Here is a 23,739-nt window from a genome sequence, read left to right on the forward strand (position 1 = left end):
GGTTTCAGGTTTATTGAGGATTTGCTATCCTGCCCATCACATAATATCATCTAGGTGGCTTACAGTCTAAAACTGTAAAAAAAAAAAAAAAGGAAAGGGAATGAAGACAGAACAGAGCATCTTTTTCTCTCTTACTTTTCCCAATTACAGTGCGGTTTACATTCTAGGTGAGACAAAAGGGGAGGGGGTAAGGTCATTCAGGTCCAGCGGACATCCCTGAGGTCAGCAATACATTGTCCGCCAGCCAGATCAGAAGCAACGATGATCAATGCAAAGATCCCAAGGGGATCCAGTCTGCTTTCTTCATGTTCCTTTCTCCTTTGCAGAGATGCAAAGTTACCCAGTTCCAGGCTAGAGATCTTGGGCAGTCCTGGAGTTCTAACCACTCCATCCTGATGCATTATTGGACTTGCAGCACTGATTTAAATGGGCAAGAATCGGGCACTACAAATCCCACACTGCTTTGGAATGTAAGTTTAAAACAAGGACTATCCCAAGATCTCCAGCCTGGAACTGGGCAACTTGGCATCTCTGCCTTTGTGTCATCCTGCTTCTGTTCATACAAGTGGGCTTGGGAATTCTGCCTCTTTTCTGTTTGCACCAGTTCAGCCCACTTGTGTGAACAGAAGCAGGATGACACAAAGGCAGAGATGCCAAGTTGCCCAGTTCCAGGCTGCAGATCTTGGGATAGTCCTGGTTTTGAACTTACATACCACTGGTAGTGACAAATTAGCTCAGTGTATTGGTGCTCACCCTGACTGGCAGCACTCCACACTACACAGCATCCCAGATGAGGCCCTCCTCACCCTATCTTAAGCTGGCACTGGTTCCAACTCATCCCAAATCTAAATGCTACAACCTACAGGGAATGAAGAAACAAACAAAAGAGATACATTTAGGTACAACAATATGGTCTATTGTGCTTTGGAACTTCAGCCTCCCATTCCCCTCAGTCTCATCTCCTTGGTCATGTTCCTTCTGTGTGCAAGCTACAGGGAAACATTTAAAAAGGTGATGGGAGCAGATGGCTATCCAAACCTATAGATAAAGTGAGCACAATATCTTAGATAATAGTATCTTACAAATGAAATGTTCTCAGATGCTGGAACATTCCTTTGACAAGTACAAAGATTCATAATATCTGAACAGCATCACCTAGACACTAATTATCTGCTTCTTGTCAAGTCAGCTGATATTATAGATAGTCGGCGCCCCCAGAGACATTGTCCATCCTACCCCCACTGTTCTCCCTCCTCTCTCTTTCTCTCCTTCTCTACCCACCTACATGATTAGATGCATAGCAATCAATCACAGTTTGATCACGGTCTGGGAGGAAGAAGGCTGCTAGCCTGCCTAAGTTAAGTAAAAAAAAAATTTTGAAGACTATATGGCAGAGCAATTTTGGTTTATTAAGAAATTAAAAAATTAAAAAACAAAAATAATTATTACTAGGAGGTTTTATTATCGCCAATGATGATGAAACTCTAGTCCTTTTCCCTTTATAAACATGGAAGAGGTTTGTCTTGAGGCGTTTTTTCTCCTTTTGTAAGGATTTTTTCCTTGCTTACGTATTGATAACTGTGTTTCTGTAATTATATGTGTGGATTTTTGAGAAAACCAGTTCCCATTTAATACTTATAATTGACAAAAATTAACATCAGGGCAGTTTCAATTTTACCAATTGAAGATCTCAGTAGTATATATTTCTGAAATAAGTTTTAAGAGATTTTTGAAACTTTTTATAATTGTAAATCAGTCTCAGGCTCTCTGGAAATGAATTCCACACTTCAGCTACTTGATATCCAAATGTATTCATCCAAATGGATCTATATCTAACCCTTTTTGGGTCTGGAAAACCAAGTAACATTTCTTTCCACCCCTTCCCAAACATATCCCTGGTGTCTAGTGGTACCCACCCTGGCCCACATATCAAACACCCTCCTCCTAATATTTAAAAAAAAACTCCCTGCTGTACTAGTAGCCTTCCAGCCCCCCTCCCAATACAACTTGCCCCCTTCCCTAATATTAAAAAAATACTCTGCTGGTCTATTGGCCCCCTGGCCCTCCTCCATCCCTTCCTCATATCCCCCCCCCCCCCCCGCCCCACAAATTTCTAGTAGTCTAGTAGTTCCCTCTCTTCCCCCAAAATCCCTGGTAGTCTAGTGGGACTCCCCACAACCCCAAGCCTATCCCCCTGACCCTATACCTCAAATAAGGCAGAAGAGATACCCACTCACTTTTACCTCTGGATGCCATCATCAGAAAAATGTAGTTGCCCCACTCTGTGTGGTGCATCCTGGGGTACACCAGGTGGGGCCTGACTACCAAATACTGTAAGTGCTTTTTGATTTTTACTATTAATATCTCAATTGTGAAGCTAAAGGTTTAACTCCTTGATATTGGTTCTCTAGACTTTTATTCTTAGTTAAAATGTAACCAAGACCAAAAAACCCAAACCAGAAAAAAAAAGTTCTCACCCTCTCTGCCTAGCTCTGATACTAGAGACAGTAGGCATTTCAAATTATCTCTTGCCTTTCACACTGCTAACTTTTGAAATTCCCTAACTTTGGCTACTGAACTGTGGACACGCTCTGCAAGGTTTATTTCCTGTTGCCAGTCCTAGGTAAGAAAGTATCTTTAGTGTTAAAGATAGTTTAATCTGCAGTTAGAGATTGCAATAAAAAGAAAAAACTGTTATATTTATCAAGAATATTTGGTTCTAAAGAAGAAAAAGAATCTATCAGAACCTGATTTTTGTATCAAATTGTCTCATTGCTTGCCCCTCCTAAAGAACAATTTTAGTAGTGGTACTTGGCTGAATCATTGGGAGGCAATCACCTTTCTCAGCAAGAGGTGGACTGGTCTCTTCATAGTGAACCACAACCTGCTTTGAAACAATCTAATATCTGCTCTTCTCTTGATGCTTGTGTTTTTTTTCCCTCCCTTATATGGTAGATAGGCCCCATCCTGTGCATCCCAGGATGCACTGCATGACCAGGGCGCCACCATTTTGCTGATGACAGCACCTAGATGCAAGACCGAGTAGGCATTGCTCCTGCCTCTTTGAAGGTACGGGTAGGAAGGCGAGGCTTTGAGTGGGTGGGGGTCTCACTAGACTACCAAGGATTGTTTTTTGGACTTGGGGAGAGGTGGGAAGGGACTACTAGTCTACCAGGGAATTTGTAAGTGCGGACAGTGCCAGGGGAGCCACTAGAACACAAGGGCATTTTTTTTTCATATTAGGGGAAGGCAGGTCAGGTCAGGTCGACAGAGGAGCCATTGTTAAGTTGGGGGTGGGAATGGGGTGTTTGAATAGAGTTGGAGCACGAAGCAGTCCAGGGCAGGACGGTAGAATTGGAGGGAGAATAGGGGTGCCGCTAGACACTGCTCCTCTCCACCAACCATTCTACGCTGTCCCGGCCATGGAGAAAATTTTCCCATGCACAAAATGCATGGCCAGGGAATAATACCAAATGACCGTATTAACATGAATTTAAATGCATTTTAATGTGTGGTAATGGTTTCAGCATGAGTTAATTAACCTGTGTAGAAAGCATTTGAGCATTGCTTGGCCAGTAAAACCTGGTTAAAGCTGTGGTCTGGGTTAGAAGATAGAGCAGAGACACAAAATTTAATAATACAGATACACAAAACTAAGCAATTAAAATCTAGAGAACAGGTATCAGGTACCTAAACCTATAGCCAGACAAATGAAAGACATTAAGACTAAAAAAGCACTTAGTAGTATTATGGTTCTTGAAGGAGAGCAGATGTGTATCGGAATGTTTCAAAGCAGACTGTGGTTCACCCTATGCAGAGACCAGCCCACCCCCTGCTGAGAGAAGGGGCAAGAAAAAAGACAATTTGTTACAAAAAATCAAGTACTGCTAGAATAGCAGTGTGAAAGAAGTATCAGAGCTAGGCAGAGAGGGAGAGAAAGCTTTTTTTCTGGTTTTTGGTCTAAGTTAGAAGCAGTATACCAAAACATAGATACACAGTCAGCACATTTAACTAAATAATTAAAGTTGAAAACTAATATCAGGTAGCTAAACCTTTAGCCTGACAATTGAGATATTAAGAATAAAAATCAGAAAGCACTTAACAATACTGTGGTATGTGCTAGGTTTGAACTGAATGGTACCTGTGTTCTCTCAAAGTTCATTAGTTCCTTCTCTATAATGAAGCCAAGTCTGACACAGAAATAATGTGGCATGTGCAGCCTTTCCTCAAATTTCTGATAGTGTGCTGGCTGTGTTACTCCTCTTGGATAGTAATGAAGGTCAACAAACAAGTTGTAGCATGAAAATTCAAACACACAAATTTCCACATGATTTGTTTTTTATAAAGCAGATTGGCACATTGCAACTCTGCCCCAGCTCTGACCTCAGGAATGCCTACATGTAGTATGTTACTGTACTGACATGGAATGCCTGTATACAGCATTCCACAATATAATGCCATTGTCAGGCATAAGATGCACCTATAATTCAAGTTTAAATCAGGCAGGTTTTAGCCTGATTTAAGTTAGGTCAAGTTTTCTACTGAAGCACTGGGGATCTCCACTGGTAGCTTAGAGAAAAATTTGAAAGACAGGGCAATTTTTAAAGCCATTTCTGAAAGTAAACTAGTACTTTACTTGCAGAGATGGACTCCAACAAAATAGTTCACCCTTTGTATAGTTGAATTTACTCAAAATGTTAGTGTAAATTTCATGCATAAAATTAACCTGCTGATTATATACATGTGTAGACTTGCAAAGTTGCCCCCTAAAACCCATTTTGTAACCCCAGCTGCAGGTCTTCCTTCAGTACTTGGTAAAGGTACAAAGGGATAAGAGAAACCATTACATATCATGGAAACAGAAGCAGTCCCTTAATAGAGTAGAAACTGCACTTTTCATTTGGAGAGCTACTCACAAATATATTAAGAATGTTATTCTAGAAGACTGCCCTGTAATATATAGTCTCTTGCATTAGATTAGTTATATATGAATTGATCAGATGGTCACATGCTTTCTCCACTCTAACACAACATTGTGCAAGGTATAACTGGTACGGACTTCATAAGGAAGATGGGGAAATGCCAGAATGTTGCATAATTCTTTTGAAAAAGAGGTCCAGAATACTTTGCTTTTGGTTAGAATTTGTATGAACGCAGAATATATTTGATTCACTTGTCATATTGCTCTCACACACTCCTTCATATGTACTATTATGCGAGCATGGCCCCAACTGTATACTTTCTCCATACTCAATCATTCATACAGGGACAGGATTACAGAGTCTCATGGCAGAAATCTGACAGGCTCTTATGGCGTGTGGGCCTCAGGCAGTTTACTCTGGTTGCATCCTCCTCCCCCCCCCCCCCCCCAAATAATACTGACTTCTACATCCATAATCTAAAAATTGCTTATCAGAGAGCCCGTATTCCTACCATGCTCTTTTTATCAATCCTATATCTTCCCATTATTGCCCTGTCTCTTGATGTGATCTCTATAATTCCAGTTAGTAGGGCATCTAACCTTACAGGTACTAAGACTGTCCACCTGTATCACATTTGTATTTCCCTTCTCTTATCTGGGGAGGGAAATATTTATTTTCTTCACCTATTACCAGTCATCACTATATGTCTTATCCACCTCAGCTTAAGCTGTATCTCAGGGATTTTCCTGATCCCCATCCATTTCATTATATCCACATCTCCTGGTCCCTCCCTTCTTGCCCCTGTAAATTGTATTGACCACCCATCACCTACACTACCAAAGGAGAAAATTATATTCTCTTTTCCTAGCACTAAGCAGTTCTTCTGTTAGCATTATATTTTCTCTACCCCCCCCCACCACCACCCGTATTAGTCTCTAAAACTCCAGCACTGGCATTGCCCCCATTTATATTATCCTGCCACCCTCCTTGGTGTTTTCCTCTCTCTTTGCATTACTTTTGCTCCTCTTCCCCTAGAATTGTCCCTCCATGGGGTTCTGCGTCTTTTCTGGACGTCTTACCGTGGCATCCTGCCCTGCATAGTGGCTGATGACCCGGGATCCCCCTGGATGTCTCCGGCAAAACTGGGTTATGTCATACACCTTCCTGTTAATGACTAGCCAGCGTTGCTCGCGGCCAGAGCGTTGCTGCACCTCTTCCCAGGTAAAGAGCCTAGGATCTCGGGGAGCGCCGCAGGGCTCGCCGTTACTGCCGGCTTCTGCATTGAAGCCCATCTCCGAGTGATGCACAGCTCTCCCACACTACCAGCGCTCCCAGAGCGCGGCGCCGCCAGCTCTGAGCTTTCAGCACCACGAGCTAGCGGACGGCGATCCGAACCCCGCCCATTCGGCTCCAAATCTTGCTTTTCTATTGGCTGCGAACGCCTGAGCCCATTCCTGCTCGCGTTCTTTTGGCCACTTCCATCGTTTGCTCCGCCCAATAGTGGGGTGGGGAGGGGCTCAGAAAGAAGAAAGAGAGATGAAGGTAGCGTGAGTGTCCGCGTGCACGCGCGTGTGCACTTTTAAAGGGGCCGCGAGCCATTGTTATGCATTTTGCCGCCTACGTAGGTGTGAACAGCTGACGCATCATAAAGTGGCCTCCGGGAGTATCACGGACTTTCCGATAAGGATCTTAGCTTTTAAAATTACGTTATTATATATATTTTAAAATTAAGATATCCATTAACAGTTGAGAGATTTTTCAGTAATCACTATTATTCACTAAGAGGAAGGGTCCCCCCCCCCCCCCCCCCAGTTATTGTATTTTTTTTTTAAATTTTAGTTCAAGTATTTTTAAACTAAAGAAAAACTAAACAGCAAATATAACAATAACAAACATTAATGAAACACAGAATGGTCTTTTTGAGATTTATGCAGCTTGTTATAAAGATATACATAGTAACATAGTAGATGACGGCAGAAAAAGACCTGCATGGTCCATCCAGTCTGCCCAACAAGATAAACTCATATGTGCTACTTTTTGTGTATACCTTACCTTGATTTGTACCTGTCCTTTTCAGGGCACAGACCATGTAAGTCTGCCCAGCACTATCCCCGCCTCCCGCCACCGACTCTGCCACCCAATCTCGGCTAAGCTCCTTAGGATCCATTCCTTCTGTACAGGATTCCTTTATGTTTGTCCCACGCGTGTTTGAATTCCGTTACCGTTTTCATTTCCACCACCTCCTGTGGGAGGGCATTCCAAGCATCCACTACTCTCTCCGTGAAAAAATACTTTCTGACATTTTTCTTGAGTCTGCCCCCCTTCAATCTCATTTCATGTCCTCTCGTTCTACCTCCTTCGCATCTCCGGAAAAGGTTCGTTTGCGGATTAATACTTTTCAAATATTTGAACGTCTGTATCATATCACCCCTGTTTCTCCTTTCTTCCAGAGTATACATGTTCAGGTCATCAAGTCTCTCCTCATACGTCTTGTAACACAAATCCCTTACCATTCTGGTAGCTTTTCTTTGCACCGCTTCAATTCTTTTTACATCCTTCGCAAGGTACGGCCTCCAAAACTGAACACAATACTCTAGGTGGGGCCTCACCAACGACTTATACAGGGGCATCAACACCCCCTTTCTTCTGCTTGTCACACCTCTCTCTATACAGCCTAACAACCTTCTAGCTACGGCCACCGCCTTGTCACACTGTTATGTCGCCTTCAGATCCTCAGATACTATCACCCCAAGATCCTTCTCCCCATCCGTACCTATCAGATTCTCCCCGCCTAACACATACGTCTCCTGAGGATTTCTATTCCCTAAGTGCATCACTTTGCATTTCTTCGCATTGAATTTTAATTGCCAAACCTTAGACCATTCTTCTACCTTCCACAGATCCTTTTTCATGTTTTCCACTCCCTCCCGGGTGTCCACTCTGTTACAGATCTTAGTGTCATCCGCAAATAGGCAAACTTTACCTTCTAACCCTTCGGCAATGACACTCACAAATATATTGAACAGAATCGGTCCCAGCACTGATCATTGAGGCACTCCACTACTCACCTTCCCCTCCTCCGAGCGAATTCCATTCAACACCACCCTCTGGCTTCTGTCTGTCAACCAGTTCATAATCCAGTTCACCACTTCGGGTCCTATCTTCAGCCCATCCAGTTTATTTAAGAGCCTCCTGTGGGGAAACGTGTCAAAAGCTTTGCTAAAATCTAAGTAGATTACGTCTATAGCTCGTCCCTGATTCAATTCTCCTGTCACCCAATCAAAGAATTCAATGAGATTCGTTTGGCACGATTTCCCTTTGGTAAAACCATGTTGTCTCGGATCTTGCAACTTATTGGCTTCCAGGAAATTCACTATCCTTTCCTTCAGCATCGCTTCCATTACTTTTCCAATAATCGAAGTGAGGCTTACCGGCCTGTAGTTTCCAGCTTCTTCCCTGTCACTACTCTTGTGAAGAGGGACCACCTCCGCCGTTCTCCCATCCCTCGGAACCTCTCCCGTCTGCAAGGATATATTAAACAAATCTTTAAGAGGACCCACCAGAACCTCTCTGAGCCCTCAATATCCTGGGGTGGATCCCATCCGGTCCCATGGCTTTGTCCACCTTTAGCTTTTCAAGCTGTTCATACACACTCTCTTCCATGAACGGTGCTCTATGCACTTCAATCTCATTTGAAGATACCAAATAATGAAATAAATAAAACAATTACGCAAATAAAGGTTTTCTCATATGAGGACAGGCAATTACGTTTTTCAGAAGTGACCTGTTCAAATGGCATTCAATCAGACAAGATTCCACTAGTTGTTACAGACAATTTGAGAAATATTTTTCCAGTTTGTAATAACAATTTTGATTGCAATGGCAATCAGTATGTTTAATAAATATGAATTATATTTAGAAATGGACTACTATATTGCCAGAGAGTTTCATATAATAATTAGACTTCTATTTTGATTAAAATTTTAGTTGCATTTAAAGGTATGTTACTTATTCCCCCTACTCCTTGTGACTCGGGGCATCTCAAATAATGAAAAGATAAGAAATGCAAAATACTAATTCAGAACTTATAAATTAAAGAATCTAAAACAGCATGCAGTTTTCAGAGCCTACTTCAAAAAAGCAAGCCTATTCATAATACTATATGAACATGGGTTATCAGTATGAATTAGATGCTGAGCACAGATTTACTACAGTGCTTCAAATGGATCTGAGGTTGTTTTTCTTCCTAATAATAACAACAACAATAATACCTATATTTTTATGTACATTAACCCCCTCATCATCCTATAAACCTGTGCACTCAACTTGGCAGTTAGCATGCATAGTTGCACACTGAAGCTTTAGAATAAGATCAGTTGTGTGCATAATTTAATAGACTAGATGCTAATTGCCATTAGGAACCAATTATTGGATATAATTGGTGTTAACTGGCACTGATTGACACTATTTAGCAGTTAAACTTGTAACTGCCTGAAGTCAGTATGCTATAAAATATGTGCTCAAATTCCCCTGGTGCACAACTGTCTGCAAGGGGGTGTGGACTGGGGTGGGTCATAGGGATCAGGGCCTGTGTGCAGGCAGTTACATGTCAACTGCCTGTACACCTAACTGCCTATGATTAGGTTCCCTCTCAGTGCCACCATTGTAGGGAACGTGCTGCATTATATTAGTCCTCTGTCACTTTGATTTTTGTGGATTTGGGGGTACCTGAAGAAGGAGGTTACTGAAATTTAGCTCTGTACAGCCCTCTCATTATTAGGACAGAAACTTTATTTCAAGTTCTTGTGGATTTAAAGCGTCAACTAAGATAAGTAATTTCTTTAAATGTTTTCAGCATTTTGGGGGGACTGTCATTGGAACTTTTAATTGTTACCACAGTGCGTTACTAGTATTTATGATTTTTGGCATCCATGTTTACTGTTTGAATGGTTAGCTCGAGGATGTATCATGGAGTGAGAATGAAAGCTATGAGGCTCTATCATTCATTTATGTTACTCCATTAAACAGAGGCTTAGGAGCCCGTCGATAACTGAGAGCTACCACTTTAAAAATTGTTAGTGTGATTGATAGAGATTGTGTACAAGTGATTTATTTAAAAACATTTTTAGCACTCTGTTGGTTTAATTCAGGATACTGTTAGGTACATACATGGGTGTAGTTTGACTGTTTCATTTTTGGGGGGGCAAAGGATGGGGCGGGGCATATTAGCATATTCATTTGCATATATATATATATATATACACACAAATCAATATGCTAATATGGAGGAAGGAAGGAAGGAAGGAAGGAAGGAAGGAAGGAAGGAAGGAAGGAAGGAAGGAAGGAAGGAAGGAAGGAAGGAAGAAAGAAAGAGCTGGCTTTTTTGCGAATAGCCATAATGAATATGTATGTGATCTCATACATATTCATTATGGTTATTCCCAAAAAAGCCAGCTCTTTCTCCCTTCCTTCCTTCCTTCCTTCCTTCCTTCCTTCTTTCCTCCTTATCCAGAACTCTCTCTTCCTCTCCAGTAGTATTTCCCCACCCCCTTTCCCATACCATGCCAGTGTAGACCTTAGAAATGCATAAGCTCTATATGTAGATCCTTCAAGAGGTAGTGTGTCATGATTTAGGCTCTACACCCTTTCTGATGTTTTGGTGCCACCTCAGTAAGGCCAACACACAATCTCTCCACTGCAAAACACTATACACAAACTTGTGCAAAAACACACTCATAATCTTACCAAACTATAACAGCACTAATTCCAAGGACAGGACGAGTTACAACCTTATGTGTGGAAAGGAAGCACTGTACTACTACTACTACTTATCATTTCTATAGCGCTACTAGACGTACACAGCGGGCTCTTAAACACCAGTACACTACCTAATGGAAAAAAAACAGAACAAAAAGGGCTGTAAATACTACACACTAGCAGAATACTGCACCTTGATCACACATGAAAAACACATGACACAACAGATATGACACAAGGAAATAGAACAAAAAAAAATGTGAAGGCAAAATACTGAACTGGAAAGTTACCTCAAGAAGTTAGACTCAGCATGCAGCAATACTAGAAAAATTGAAACTTACATGAAAAATATCATAGAAGCACATTTCCAAAAGATGACATATTCCAATTAATAAATTCTGAATAAAATACTTTTTTCTACCTTTGTTGTCTGATCATTTAGTTTTTCTATTCGCTTTCATCCCAGTGTCTTCTGTTTTATGCAGTGTCTTCTTTCCATTTGATATTTTTCTCTCACCATGTCCACCATCCTCCTGTGTCCTTATGAGTCCTGTCTACCATCTGTAGCCCTGTCCCTATCCTTCCTCCAGTTTCAGCATCTGCCCTCAGTGTTCCGATTCAACCCTTAAATTCAGCAATTTGCTCTCCATCCATATCCAGCATTTCTCCTCTCTCCCTTCCCCTCCATCCGTGTGCATCGCCCTCCTTTGTCTTTCCTTCCCTTCATCCTTGTCCAACATTTCTCCTCTCTTCCCTGCCCTCCACTCCATCCATGTCCAGCATTTCTCCTCTCTTCCCTCCCCTCCATCCATGTGCATCTCCTTCCTGACTTCCCTCCCCTCCATCCATCCATGTCCAGCAACTCTCCATTCTCCCCTGCCCTCTCCTCCATCCACCCATATCCAGCAAATTTCCTCTCCCCTGCCCCCATTCATCCATCCAGCAATTCTTCTCTCCCCTGTCCTCCCCTCATCCATCCATGACCAGCAAGTCTCCTCTCTCCCCTCCTCTCCTGTCCAGCGATCTCTTCTCTCCCCCTGTCCTCCCCTCCATGTCCAGTGATCTCTTCTCTCCCCCTGCCCTCCACTCCCCTCCCATCCTCTCCATGTCCAACAATTTCTTCTCTCCCCTGCCCTCCCCTCCCATCCATGTCCAGCGATTCTCCCTGCCCTCCCTCAGCTCTCCGACAGCCCTCCTCTCCGTTCCTTCCTGCCCCCCCCCCACGCGTTTAACCATTTTACTCTCAGGCGCAGCGACGGCAGTGAAGAGGACAACACAGCGGGCTCACCTCCAGCTTCTCCTTTCCCTCACACAGTGTCCCGCCTTCTGCGATGATGTATTTCCTGCTTTCATGAGGGTGGGACACTGTGTGAGGGAAGGGAGAAGTAGGAGGTGAGCCCGCTGTGTTGTCTTCACTGCAGTCGCTGCACATGAAAGTAAAAGGGTTAAGCGCGCGGCGGGGGGGGGGGGAGGAATGGAGAGGAGGGCTGTCAGTCGGGTAGCTGAGGGCAGGAAGGAGGGATCATCGGAGAGCTGCCTTGCACCGTGCCAGCCCTGCGTTTGGGGGGCAATGCCCCCCTCGCCCCCCCCCAAAACTATGCCCATGGGTACATACCAAAGAAGTTTGATAACAGGAGACAGCCGTTGGGCTGAAGCCAGTAGGTGGAGCTTGTCACTCTATCAATTTTATTGCTTTGAGATGAGATTGCAGTGCCTGCATTGGGGAGAATTAAAACCTCTGTGGGTGGAATAGGTGGAGACTGGCTTCAACCTTGTGACATCATGCTGTCTCCTGTTATCAAACCTCCTTGGTACATACAGCTAGGCACAGGCATTTACAGCAGCCATTTGACTAGTGTAAGTATTCACACCTAAAGTTAGGCACATAATTGTGGACTTAACACTAGTGTTCTATATTGGCAATCGCACACATAATTGCTGTTATAGGACTTGTGCTTATCATACATCACTACTGTGCAAGAGGGTCAACAAATCTTGACAGCCCAAGGCTTTGTGCAAGCAGAGAATCTCTGCAGGTCCCTCCATGGCAGAAGCCCAGGGAGTGGAGGAGTGGCCTAGTGGTTAGGGTGGTGGACTTTGGTCCTGGGGAACTGAGGAACTGAGTTTGATTCCCGGCACAGGCAGCTCCTTGTGACTCTGGGCAAGTCACTTAACCCTCCATTGTCTGCCACATTGAGCCTGCCATGAGTGGGAAAAAGTGTGGGGTACAAATGTAACAAAAATAAAAATAAATAAAATAAATAAATATAGCAACCCAGCGCCTAATTGTAGGCAACCTATAGAAAATTACCCCCTAAGGAGACAGACACCATGATCCAGGCACCACAATGGGGTGCACTAAGCACCAATTCTATAACGCAGGGGTGCCCAACCTTTGCCCTCACCAAGTCGGTTTGTCAGGATTTCCGCAATGAATATGCATGAGATCTATTTGCATACAAGGGAGACAGTGCATGTAAATAGATCACGAAACAACAAATAGGCAATTGATCCACAAGATCCAGCACAGAAAAAAAGAAGCAGTAGATCTAAAAAAAAAAAAAGAAAACCTCCAGGATGTGCAAAATGTACAAAATGTTCAATATATTCACCACTAGAAAAATAAATAGATAGATAATTAAAAGCCTGGCATGGCCATGTTTTTTGAGATCTACTGCTTCTTTTTTCCGTGTAAATAGATCACATGCATATTCATTGTGGAAATCCCGAAAACCCAACTGGATTTCGGCCCTTGAGGCCTGAGTTTGGACACCCATGCTATAATTTATTCATTTAGATTTTGCTCACACTCTTTCAGTAGTAGCTCAAGGTGAGTTACATTCAGGTACACTGGGTATTTCTCTATCCCTGGAGGGCTCACAATCTAAGTTTGTACCTGAGGCAATGGAGGGTTAAGTGACTTGCCCAAAATCACAGGTCACCTCTGGATGTCAAGACTGGTGCTCTAACCACTAGGCCACTCCTCCACTCCCCCATCTTCAGGAATCATGCCAGTTTTAAAGGACTGCTAACCTTTGTTACGTTCTCAGAGAATGCATTGTGCACAATCTGTGACTGGACAGGTCCAAGGCAAATGTTAATAATGGTTATTCCTGGATAGTCAATCAATTCAGTCCAAACACTGTCAAAATAACCCAGAAAAGCATGTTTGCTTGCAGAATATCCAGAAGAGAGACAAGCATCAATAAATCCCACCACAGTGTTCACCGTGACAATTTTTCCATGTTTTTTTTCAATCATGTGATGCAAGACATATTTGGTTAAAGAGATTGTACCAAAGTAATTGAGTTCTATTAAAGACTTATAGACATCCAAATCTGTGTCCATAAATAGGGAGCACTGGGAGTGGCCACTGTTGTTCACCAAAATGTTGATTCTGCTAAAATGCTGAAGAACTCTTTTGGTTGAGTCTTCATGGGACTCCAAGGTATCACACAGGTCAAGAGACAGAAAGAGGACATCATTTTCTTGCAATTACTGTTCTTAACCCTTTAGTGTCCAATGTTCCTGTAATAAGCCATATGGGAACAGATTGATGGGAACATTGGACACTAAAGGGTTAAGACATTTCTTTTTCAGTCTTTGAAGTTCAGGGTGCACCTAAGCTGTTATAGAATACCAAAAGAAAAGTTATGTGAAGGTATTTTTGTCTTATGGTTTCTGAGGTCCTTTTTCTCCCTGAATAATATGATGTGAGAATCAAAATTCAACTATATTGACTCTCAGTCCATTTTGGAGGTTGTAGCTCCATTTAGACAGCTCATCTCCATTCAAAAACAAATCTTCTCTGTTGTTCAGAGAAGCTTTTTCACCCTAAGGCAGATATGGTTCATTAGTTTGATGCTTGAGACCCCTGCCCTAAGTATCCTTCTTTTGCTCCTTGTCATCTCAAAACTGGACTATTGCAACTCTTTATGTCATGACCAACTCAGATCAGAAGATTTCAACTGGTCCAGAATACAGCCATTAAACTACTTTCCAGTTAAAAAAAAAAGATCAATTTTTACTGTTGTTTATCTCTGAACGTTGGCTCTCAATCTCCTTTTGAATTCATTTAAATATTTGACTATTTTCCACCAAACCCTCCACTCAGGCCTTCCAGTGTTTTTATCTAATCTCCCTATTCCACACACACCAGGCCAAACACTTCACTCTTTTCAACAGCATCTGCACATTATCCCTTCCTTTCATCAAATATGACTTGTGGTATGTCAAAATACAATTGAATTTGAACTACTTAAGCAAAAATCTAAACTATTTTTCACATCAACAAATGCATTCTGATGTTTAAGGGAAACAGGAAATGCTTCATGTAGAGAGAACCATCTGGAGTCATGGTTACAGCTCGGGGGGGGGGGGGGAAGGACAAACTTCCTAACAAAATTTCATAAGTAGGAAAACAAGAGCATTTGCATTTTCGTCAATAAGATCTCAGTCATGTCATGTAGTTCCTGGAACAAATTTCCCTCTGGCCCAACACAGTGCCAAGAATGAGGATTTTACTGGAGTTCAGTTTAATAGAAAATTAGCCTCACTGAAAATGCACCCCTAAGGGTGAAGAATGCTGAATTAAAGTTTTCAAGTTTATTAAAGCTTAATATACTGCACATTAGAACCATCTGTGCGGTTTACAATCATTCTAAAACACAATCACTTGATCAGGAAAAGAACACCATAAATATAATAGGACAGGAAAGAATTAAAAGATTATTCCACCGGTTTCAGGTATCCAGTTCAGAAGGTGCAGCATGCCTTTAAGTCTGACGAGATGAAGTTCCAAAAGCCTTCTGAAATAAATAAGTTTTAAGATCCTGTTTAAACTGTTGATAGGAGCACTCAAATCGAATGCTACGCTACTACAGCTTTACTACAGCTTGTAATTCTCTCTGCAATACACTGAAACCCTATCTACTATGTAAGCCGCATTGAACCTGCCATGAGCGGGAAAGCGCGGGGTACAAATGTAATAAATAAATAAATAATAAATAAGATAATACGGAAGGGTATTCCAAAAATTAGGCCCAAGAACACTAAATACAGAAGAACATACATGGGCAATCCGAACAGCACGAAATGAGGGAACCACTAGGCAATTCTGTTGGCTAGAACACAAAGTCCAACCTGGCACATAGGGCATGGTCTTGTGCCTCCTACTCAGGAGAATATAATTTTACAGTTGAAAGTTATTTTTTTGGACTGACCTAGAACTAAAGTAGGAATGGACCAAGGAGCTTCCAGCAGTCGAGTGTAATACTCCTTTGTTGACAAAGAACCAACATTAAGTACATAAGTACATAAGCATCGCCATGCTGGGACAGACCAAGGGTCCATCGAGCCCAGCACCCTGTCACCGACAACTGTGCTTTGTTAATAAAAGAGTGTTTCTTATACTTGACTGCTGGAAGTTCCTTGGTCCACCCCTAATTTGGTTCGGTCGGTATTTGTTTTTTTGGACTGGCCTTGTAGCTCAGGTGTTCTGCTTCTCCAATTGGCTGGGGCTAGGGATATTGTTGAACACAGTGTTCACAATTCCTTGTCTAGTGGAGGAGGTTGGTTGTCATGCAGTGGTGAGGTTGGATTTGGATTTAGGCCTATGATATCAAGGTTTTAGAAGCAGCCCTTGATTAAGGAGAGTCACATTCCCTCTAACCCCTTTTCTCCTCCAGGTATGCTCCAGCTTTTTTGAGGTTTAAACCTTGTGGGGCCTGTATCTCATGCAGACTATAGGGCTGCACCCAGTTTCTATATCAGGACAGCTAAAGAGTGTATGGTAGAGGAAAAGGTATCATGGTCTCATGCACACATTGGAAGACTGAGAGGGGATAGCATAAGGGGGAAATTCTCTAAGTTATTGCAAATGAATGTTTATGGTGCCAGCTCCCAGCCCTGGTTCAGATTGAGTTGAAAGACCAATAAAGTAAGAGGAATCTGCTGGGCTTTTTCAAGTTTACTTTCTTATTTATTTATTTAAAAAATTTATAAACCACCTAAAAACTAAGTGGTTTCCTGTTATGAACATACACATTAAAATATTATCGGAATTACAAAGAGATTACAGACTTAATTGACTAGACTAAATACAAAAAAATTTGACTTCTTTATTATATCACATGACTACTATAACTACTTCAAAAGAAGGCTGCCACAAATAAGTGAGTATTTAAGGATTTCTTAAACTGTGTCAACCTGCCACAAAGGCAGAGTTGGTCAGGAAGTGCATTCCATATCAAAATTGCTGCCAACACAAAGGCTGTAGCCCCGCATGTCAGAATAATGTCATTGATTCACAACATCCATTGAAAGTCTCATAGCTGTCTCATACCCATTGTGGCTGATAGGCATGGAGGGGCATAATTCAACGGGGCACCCAAGTTTTTCTGAGGACGTCCCCGCGAAGGGGCGGGGAAACCTGTATTATCGAAACAAGATGGGCGTCCATCTTTTGTTTCGATAATATGGTCGGGGACGCCCAAATCTCAACATTTAGGTCAACCTTAGAGATGGTCGTCCCCGGTTTTCGGCGATAATGGAAACCGAGAACGCCCATCTCAGAAACGACCAAATCCAAGCCATTTGGTCATGGGAGGAGTCATAGTGCACTGGTCCCCCTGACATGCCAGGACACCAACCAAGCACCCTAGGGGGCACTGCATTGGACTTCAGAAAAAGCTCCCAGGTGCATAGCTCCCTTACCTTGTGTGCTGAGCCCCCCAAACCCCACTCCCCACAACTGTACACCACTACCATAGCCCTTATGGATGAAGGGTGGCACCTAGATGTGGTTACAGTGGGTTTGTGGTGGGTTTTGGAGGGCTCACATTTACCACCACAAGTATAACAGGTAGGGGGTGGGTGGGCCTGGGTCCGCCTGCCTGAAGTGCACTGCAGTACCCACTAAAACTGCTCCAGGACCTGCATACTGCTGTCATGGAGCTGGCTATGATATTTGAGGCTAGCATAGAGGCTAGAAAAAATATTAAAAAAAATTTTTTTTTAGGGTGGGAGGGGGTTAGTCACCACTGGGGGAGTAAGGGGATGTCTTCCCTCCAGTGGTCATCTGGTCATTTAGGGCACATTTTTGTGGCTTGGTCGTAAAAAAAAAAAGACCAAGTAAAGTCGGCCAAGTGTTCGTCAGGGACGCCTTTCTTTTTTCCATTATCGGCCGAGGACGCCCATGTGTTAAGCACGCCCCAGTCCCGCCTTCACTATGCTTCCGACACGTCCCGTGAACTTTGGTCGTCCCCGCGATGGAAAGCAGTTGAGGACGCCCAAAATCGGCTTTCGATTATGCCGATTTGGGCGACCCTAGGAGAAGGACACCCATCTCCCGATTTGTGTCGAAAGATGGGCGCCCTTCTCTTTCAAAAATAAGCCTGAAAGATTCCTTCAAGTAACATGGGGCAGCAAGATACAAAATTTGATAAACAAGTATTAACAGCTTAAATTGGATCCTTCACAACATCAGTAACCAGTGTAGTTGTTTTAATATTGAGGATACATGAGAAAATTTTTAATTTCCAGCAACGACATGAGCCATTGTGGTCTGAGCTATCTGCAATGCCCACACACCCAAAGATGACATTCCAGCATACAGGGTATTGCAGTAATCCAGTCGCACCAGTATCATGCTCTGCAATAAATATCTGAAATCATAAATAGGTATCATCGGTTTCAATTTAACTATCATATACAGATGTTTAAAGGCGATTTGAACCACATTATTCACTTGTGCTCTCATATTGAGTCTATGATCTAAAACAACCCCCAACAATTTCAGTTCTTTCTTCACAGGAATATATATATTTCCTAACCACACTTTCTCTGACCATTGTAATGTCTCCCTACTAATAATCATGACCTCAATTTTTGAAACATTTAACACCAGTCCATTCTGTCTCATCCATTGCCATACACTCGTCATGTAGTTACCTAACTGAGCATCCAAATTAATATCCCATGATCGTACAGGGAAACAAAACTGGTCATCATCTGCATAAAAACGATAGAATACTCCCAATGACTTCAATAGTTTACCTAGTGACACTAAATAGATGTTAAATAACAGTGCCGACATTGCAGACCCCTGTGGCACCCCTACATTTTACATTAACCAAACCTGACAGTTGCACCCCACTATGAATAACCATAGATCTTTCAGTCATTTAAGAAGTAAACCAGCACAAAACTTGCCAACCAATCCCTAAATCCTTTAATCTAACAAGTAATAGATCCAAATCGACTGAATCAAAAGCTCCCAAAACATCTAACGATACCAAACAATAACAAGTGTTATCGTTCATTTCTCTCTTTATTTGATCCACTGTTGAGACTAATCCACACTATGCGCACGTCGAAATCCATATTGGCAGGAATCAAGACTACCTGTTTGCTCCACAAACTCATCAAGTTGTCTAAGAACCACTTTTTCAATAACCTTACCCAAAAATAGATTAACAGATATAGGTCTATAACTATTCGGTTCTATAAAATTTAGGAAAAAGACCATCATGCAGTGACTTATTTACAATCCAACAAACTGAAGATGTTATCTCACATGAAAGATTTTGCAGGATCCCTGATGAACAAGGATCCTGCAATGCTCGAGTTGATGTCACAGATCATACAACCATTTTTATTTCTCTCGTACCCACTGATCCAAACTCAGTCCATACCAGATCTGCAGTGTTGTCATCATTCAAACTACTCAAAGTGTAATTCATTAACACTTCCTCAAAATGTCTATTTTCTGCACCAAAAAAGCAGCATACAGCTCAGCATTGGGTCCCACAACATTCATAAGTACATAAGTATTGCCATACTGGGAAAGACCAAAGGTCCATCGAGGCCAGCATCCTGTTTCCAACAGTGGCCAATCCAGGTCACAAATACCTGGCAAGATCCCAAAAATGTACAAAACATTTTATACTACTTCCTTTGTACCCATTTAACAAAAACGGTACAGTTTGATAGAACTCCTTAGGCCTATTTAATATTTAATGCTCCAGATATTCTCTGCAGATAGTAATTATTCCTCGCATCCTCACACAACCACACATATTCCAACATGTAGATTTTATAACTATCACAGTCATCAACATCCTTTGTTTTACGTCACCTATGTTCAGTTTATCTTACTTCATGCCGCACCTGAACTATTACAGATGTTTTCCGCCCCTTTCTTTCCGAGCACTCTACCAAAACCCTCATCCACACCCTTGTCACCTCTCGTTTAGACTACTGCAATCTGCTTCTTGCTGGCCTCCCACTTAGTCACCTCTCCCCTCTCCAATTGGTTCAAAACTCTGCTGCCCGTCTCGTCTTCTGCCAGGGTCGCTTTACTCATACTACCCCTCTCCTCAAGTCGCTTCACTGGCTCCCTATCCGTTTTCACATCCTGTTCAAACTTCTTCTACTAACCTATAAATGTACTCACTCTGCTGCTCCCCAGTATCTCTCCACACTCGTCCTTCCCTACACCCCTTCTCGTGCACTCCGCTCCATGAATAAATCCTTCTTATCTGTTCCCTTCTCCACTACTGCCAACTCCAGACTTCGCACCTTCTGTCTCGCTGCACCCTACGCCTGGAATAAACTTCCGGAGCCCTTACGTCTTGCCCCATCCTTGGCCACCTTTAAATCTAGACTGAAAGCCCACCTCTTTAACATTGCTTTTGACTTGTAACCACTTGTAACCACTCGCCTCCACCTACCCTCCTCTCCTCCTTCCTGTACACATTAATTGATTTGCTTACTTTATTTTTTGTCTATTAGATTGTAAGCTCTTTGAGCAGGGACTGTCTTTCTTCTATGTTTGTGCAGCGCTGCATACGCCTTGTAGCGTTATAGAAATGCTAAATAGTAGTAGTAGTAGTAGTAGTAGTTTCCATGGACATGGGCAATAATCATCTCTAGCAATAACCTCCCTCTTTGGTGCTACCGTCTCTAACGCATGTTCCAATAGTCCACTGTACCATCTACAGAATCTATACCATCAAACTATAATCCCGGTGACCATATCCTCCATAAATCCTGCAATTGAAACTTAGGATGGACCTTGATCTTCCTCTCATTCATATGTTTCTCCAATTTTGGCCCCTCTAAACACAACTCAAATATTATCAGAGAGTGGTCAGACCACTTTATTTTCTTTGTATCTGAAGCGAGAAGCAGAGTAATTCTCTGAGCTGAAGTGCTGCAGCAGCTGGCACTCAAGACAGAAGCAGAGCTGCTTACCTGAAGAGGAATCTTATGTAGTGTTAATATTAACAGCCTCGTGGAAAAATTTCAACACTGCTGCATTTTGAACTGGCCAATTTGTGCAACTTTAAAGTACATTTCCTAAAGAAAAGAAAGGAACTGTTTGAGGTCCCAAGACCAGCTGTGCATATATAAGGTGGTGAGGAAGGTCACATCCTGCTGACCTCCATTAAAACATTACCATTAATAACTGCAGAACTATACAGATCCTTACCAATACGCACAAGGACCCTTCAATTCACTATGGGGCCGATATTCAAAAGGGCTTATCCAGGCAGGAGAGGCTCCTACCTGATTAAACCACACTGAGCACCTCAGGAAGGAATATTCAGAGCCACGTAGGCAGTGCCATTGAAAATCTTCTCTTACTGCCGCACACTGTTCGGGTAGCACCAGGGTGATCCAGGGGCAGAGTCAGGAGTTACCCAGTTAGCAGCAATATTCAATCCGCTAACTGGATAAGTAAGTGAATCATTTAGGATAAATAAAGGCTATCCTAACTTTATCTGCCGAGTTACCTGGGCATCTGTCTGAATATCATAAGTACATAAGTATATTATTTTGACAGCCATATTAATTTAGTTAAATCTGCTTGCAAGATTATTATCTTAGATTTAGCACCTGCCTTCTCAGTAATAGTTTGAGGTAAGTTACATTTGGGCGCACTAGGAGGTTCATAGTAGAGACCTCACTTTACCGTGAAATTAGCACAAAAAATAGCCATGGCATGTTCTATCTAATGAGTGTGCAAATTAGTGTTAAAATCACGGAAGTAATCTGCAGCTTAATGCTAAATGTTAATTTTCCTGTCAGTGCCTAGGCAGTGAATGGTTCAGGCACTGAGAGGAAAGTTGATGTTTAAAAGAATAAAGCACATGCCGTGGTATGCTTACCCCCCAATTCCAACCTGCTACCTCTTCCTGCCACCCCCAAAATATCCCTGATGTCTAGCAGCACCCATCCCGACCCCTCTTCTGATCTAGCCTGGCTCCTGCCCCCAATATTAAATAAAAAAGATTTCTGGGTGGTCTAATGGCCTCCATACCACCTCCCACCCATCTGTTGACTATGTAGGGAGCAATTCAGTCAGGGATTTGTGTGAGTGGGAGGGAGGGGTCCTGGAAGCCATTAGATTTCCAGGGAATCTTTTTTTATTTACTATCAGAGGAGGAGGGTCAGAGGTCAGGCCAGGCTTGGCTCGGGGGGGGGGGGGGGGGGGGGAGGGGTTCTATAGAATGGAGCCAATGCAGGAAGCAGTCCTGGGCAGGGTAGTTGGGTGGACAGGAGAGATGCAGTGCTGCTAGACACCTGTTCCTCTCAACCAACCTTTCTACTCTGTCCCGGACCTAGCAAAAACATTTTTTTTTTTTTAGCATGGCTGTGATATGGATAATGACTGCGTTAACATGCACTTCAATGCATTTTAATGTGGTCTCTGGTAATGATTTCAGCATGAGTTAATACCCACACTGAAACCACTTGAGCATTTAATGCACATTAATGTGCATAAATCCAGCGTTAACCACACATTAGCTGCTGGTGGTAGTTTTGAGCATCAGTCCCTAGATGCTTTCCTTTAAAATCAGTGTTAAACATGAGCAGAAATTTGGGAGGGGATTCCAGAACCCAACAAGCTGTATCTCCTTAAGTACTGGGCAGCTTTGGGACTCCCTTAGCATGGGACAGCCCAAGTCAATAAGCTTATATCTAAGGCAATGGAGGGGGAAGTGCCAAGGTGAAAAAAAGAGTCAGTGGGGTTTGAACCCTGGTTTATGCTGGTTCTCAGTCCACTGCACTATCAATGCACTCACTCATGTATAAATTAAAAGGGGAGACATAGACTCTGACTTCTCCTTGTGACCTGGAGTGAGTCACTCTATTTTCCATTGCCTCAAGCTCTTACGCAGGGTTTCATTCAGCCAGTTTGAGGCTGACAGCAAGGCTGAGGCAGAGAAGTCCACTGAATTAAAACAATCACTAAAATTGGACCAGAGGCTATGTGGAAGATTTATTGTAGCAAATAATGAGCACTTAATGAAGCATTTTTATCCCATCGTGCTCTGAGTCACAGAGCGTATTAGCTGCCTTAATACCCTATACATGAATCTTATTACCTATGTATGAAAATGAGTTGCCCTGGTGGCATCAGTCCCTTATAGAACAAGGCAGAGAAACTGCATTATGTAACCTTGGGACATGCTATCAGTATGAACTATGGGCATGCGGCCTAAAATATCCACCTACAATTCAATCTCTCTAGTGCTTTGTTTGCATACTCCCCATTATACATTTTTACCCTGGCTCCATTGGATTCAGTGCGGGAAATACAAATACAAAATTATGAAAGGAAGGAAAATTTTTAAAAAATCATACTAACCCCACATTGCACAAAGGTGCAAGATAAAAAGGTGTCCATCCTTAGGCTCAGCACTAGGACTAACATAACTCCTGTGGCCATGATCTGTAGTCCCTCACTGGGGGTGGATTTCTGGTGGGGAGACCTAGGGTACATACTTCCTAGGAGGCACCACTGTCCTGAGTAGGTCTACCTCCTAAAGGACTAAAGCTAAAGCTTTATTTGCCCTGTCTGTCTGTCCTGATTTAGATTGTAAGCTCTTTTGAGCAGGGACTGTCTTTTCTTCATGTCCAATTGTGAAGCGCTGCGTACAACTGGTAGCGCTATAGAAATGATTAGTAGTAGTAGTAAAGCTGGGAGGCTAATGTGTCTTTGGAACACTCAGTCTGGCAACTTCTATTTCTACAGACTCATAGTCCAGGTTTT

The 23,739-nt window shown here is 42.5% G+C and overlaps 1 protein-coding gene and 1 pseudogene across 1 annotated transcript in view; both read right to left on the minus strand.

Moving 5' to 3' along the window:
• Positions 1-6,276, minus strand: part of FADS1 (fatty acid desaturase 1) — a 108,588-nt gene extending 102,312 nt beyond the window's left edge. Inside the window, exon 1 of the mRNA XM_030201181.1 lies at positions 6,002-6,276. Coding sequence (XP_030057041.1) covers positions 6,002-6,214 — 213 coding nt within the window. The 5' untranslated portion in view covers positions 6,215-6,276. The remainder of the gene's footprint in view (positions 1-6,001) is intronic.
• Positions 6,277-13,685: 7,409 nt separating this feature from the next.
• LOC115469666 overlaps positions 13,686-23,739 on the minus strand; it is a 47,585-nt pseudogene continuing 37,531 nt past the window's right edge.

Source organism: Microcaecilia unicolor, chromosome 4 (assembly GCF_901765095.1).
Source record: "Microcaecilia unicolor chromosome 4, aMicUni1.1, whole genome shotgun sequence".
NCBI classification, from domain to species: domain Eukaryota; kingdom Metazoa; phylum Chordata; class Amphibia; order Gymnophiona; family Siphonopidae; genus Microcaecilia; species Microcaecilia unicolor.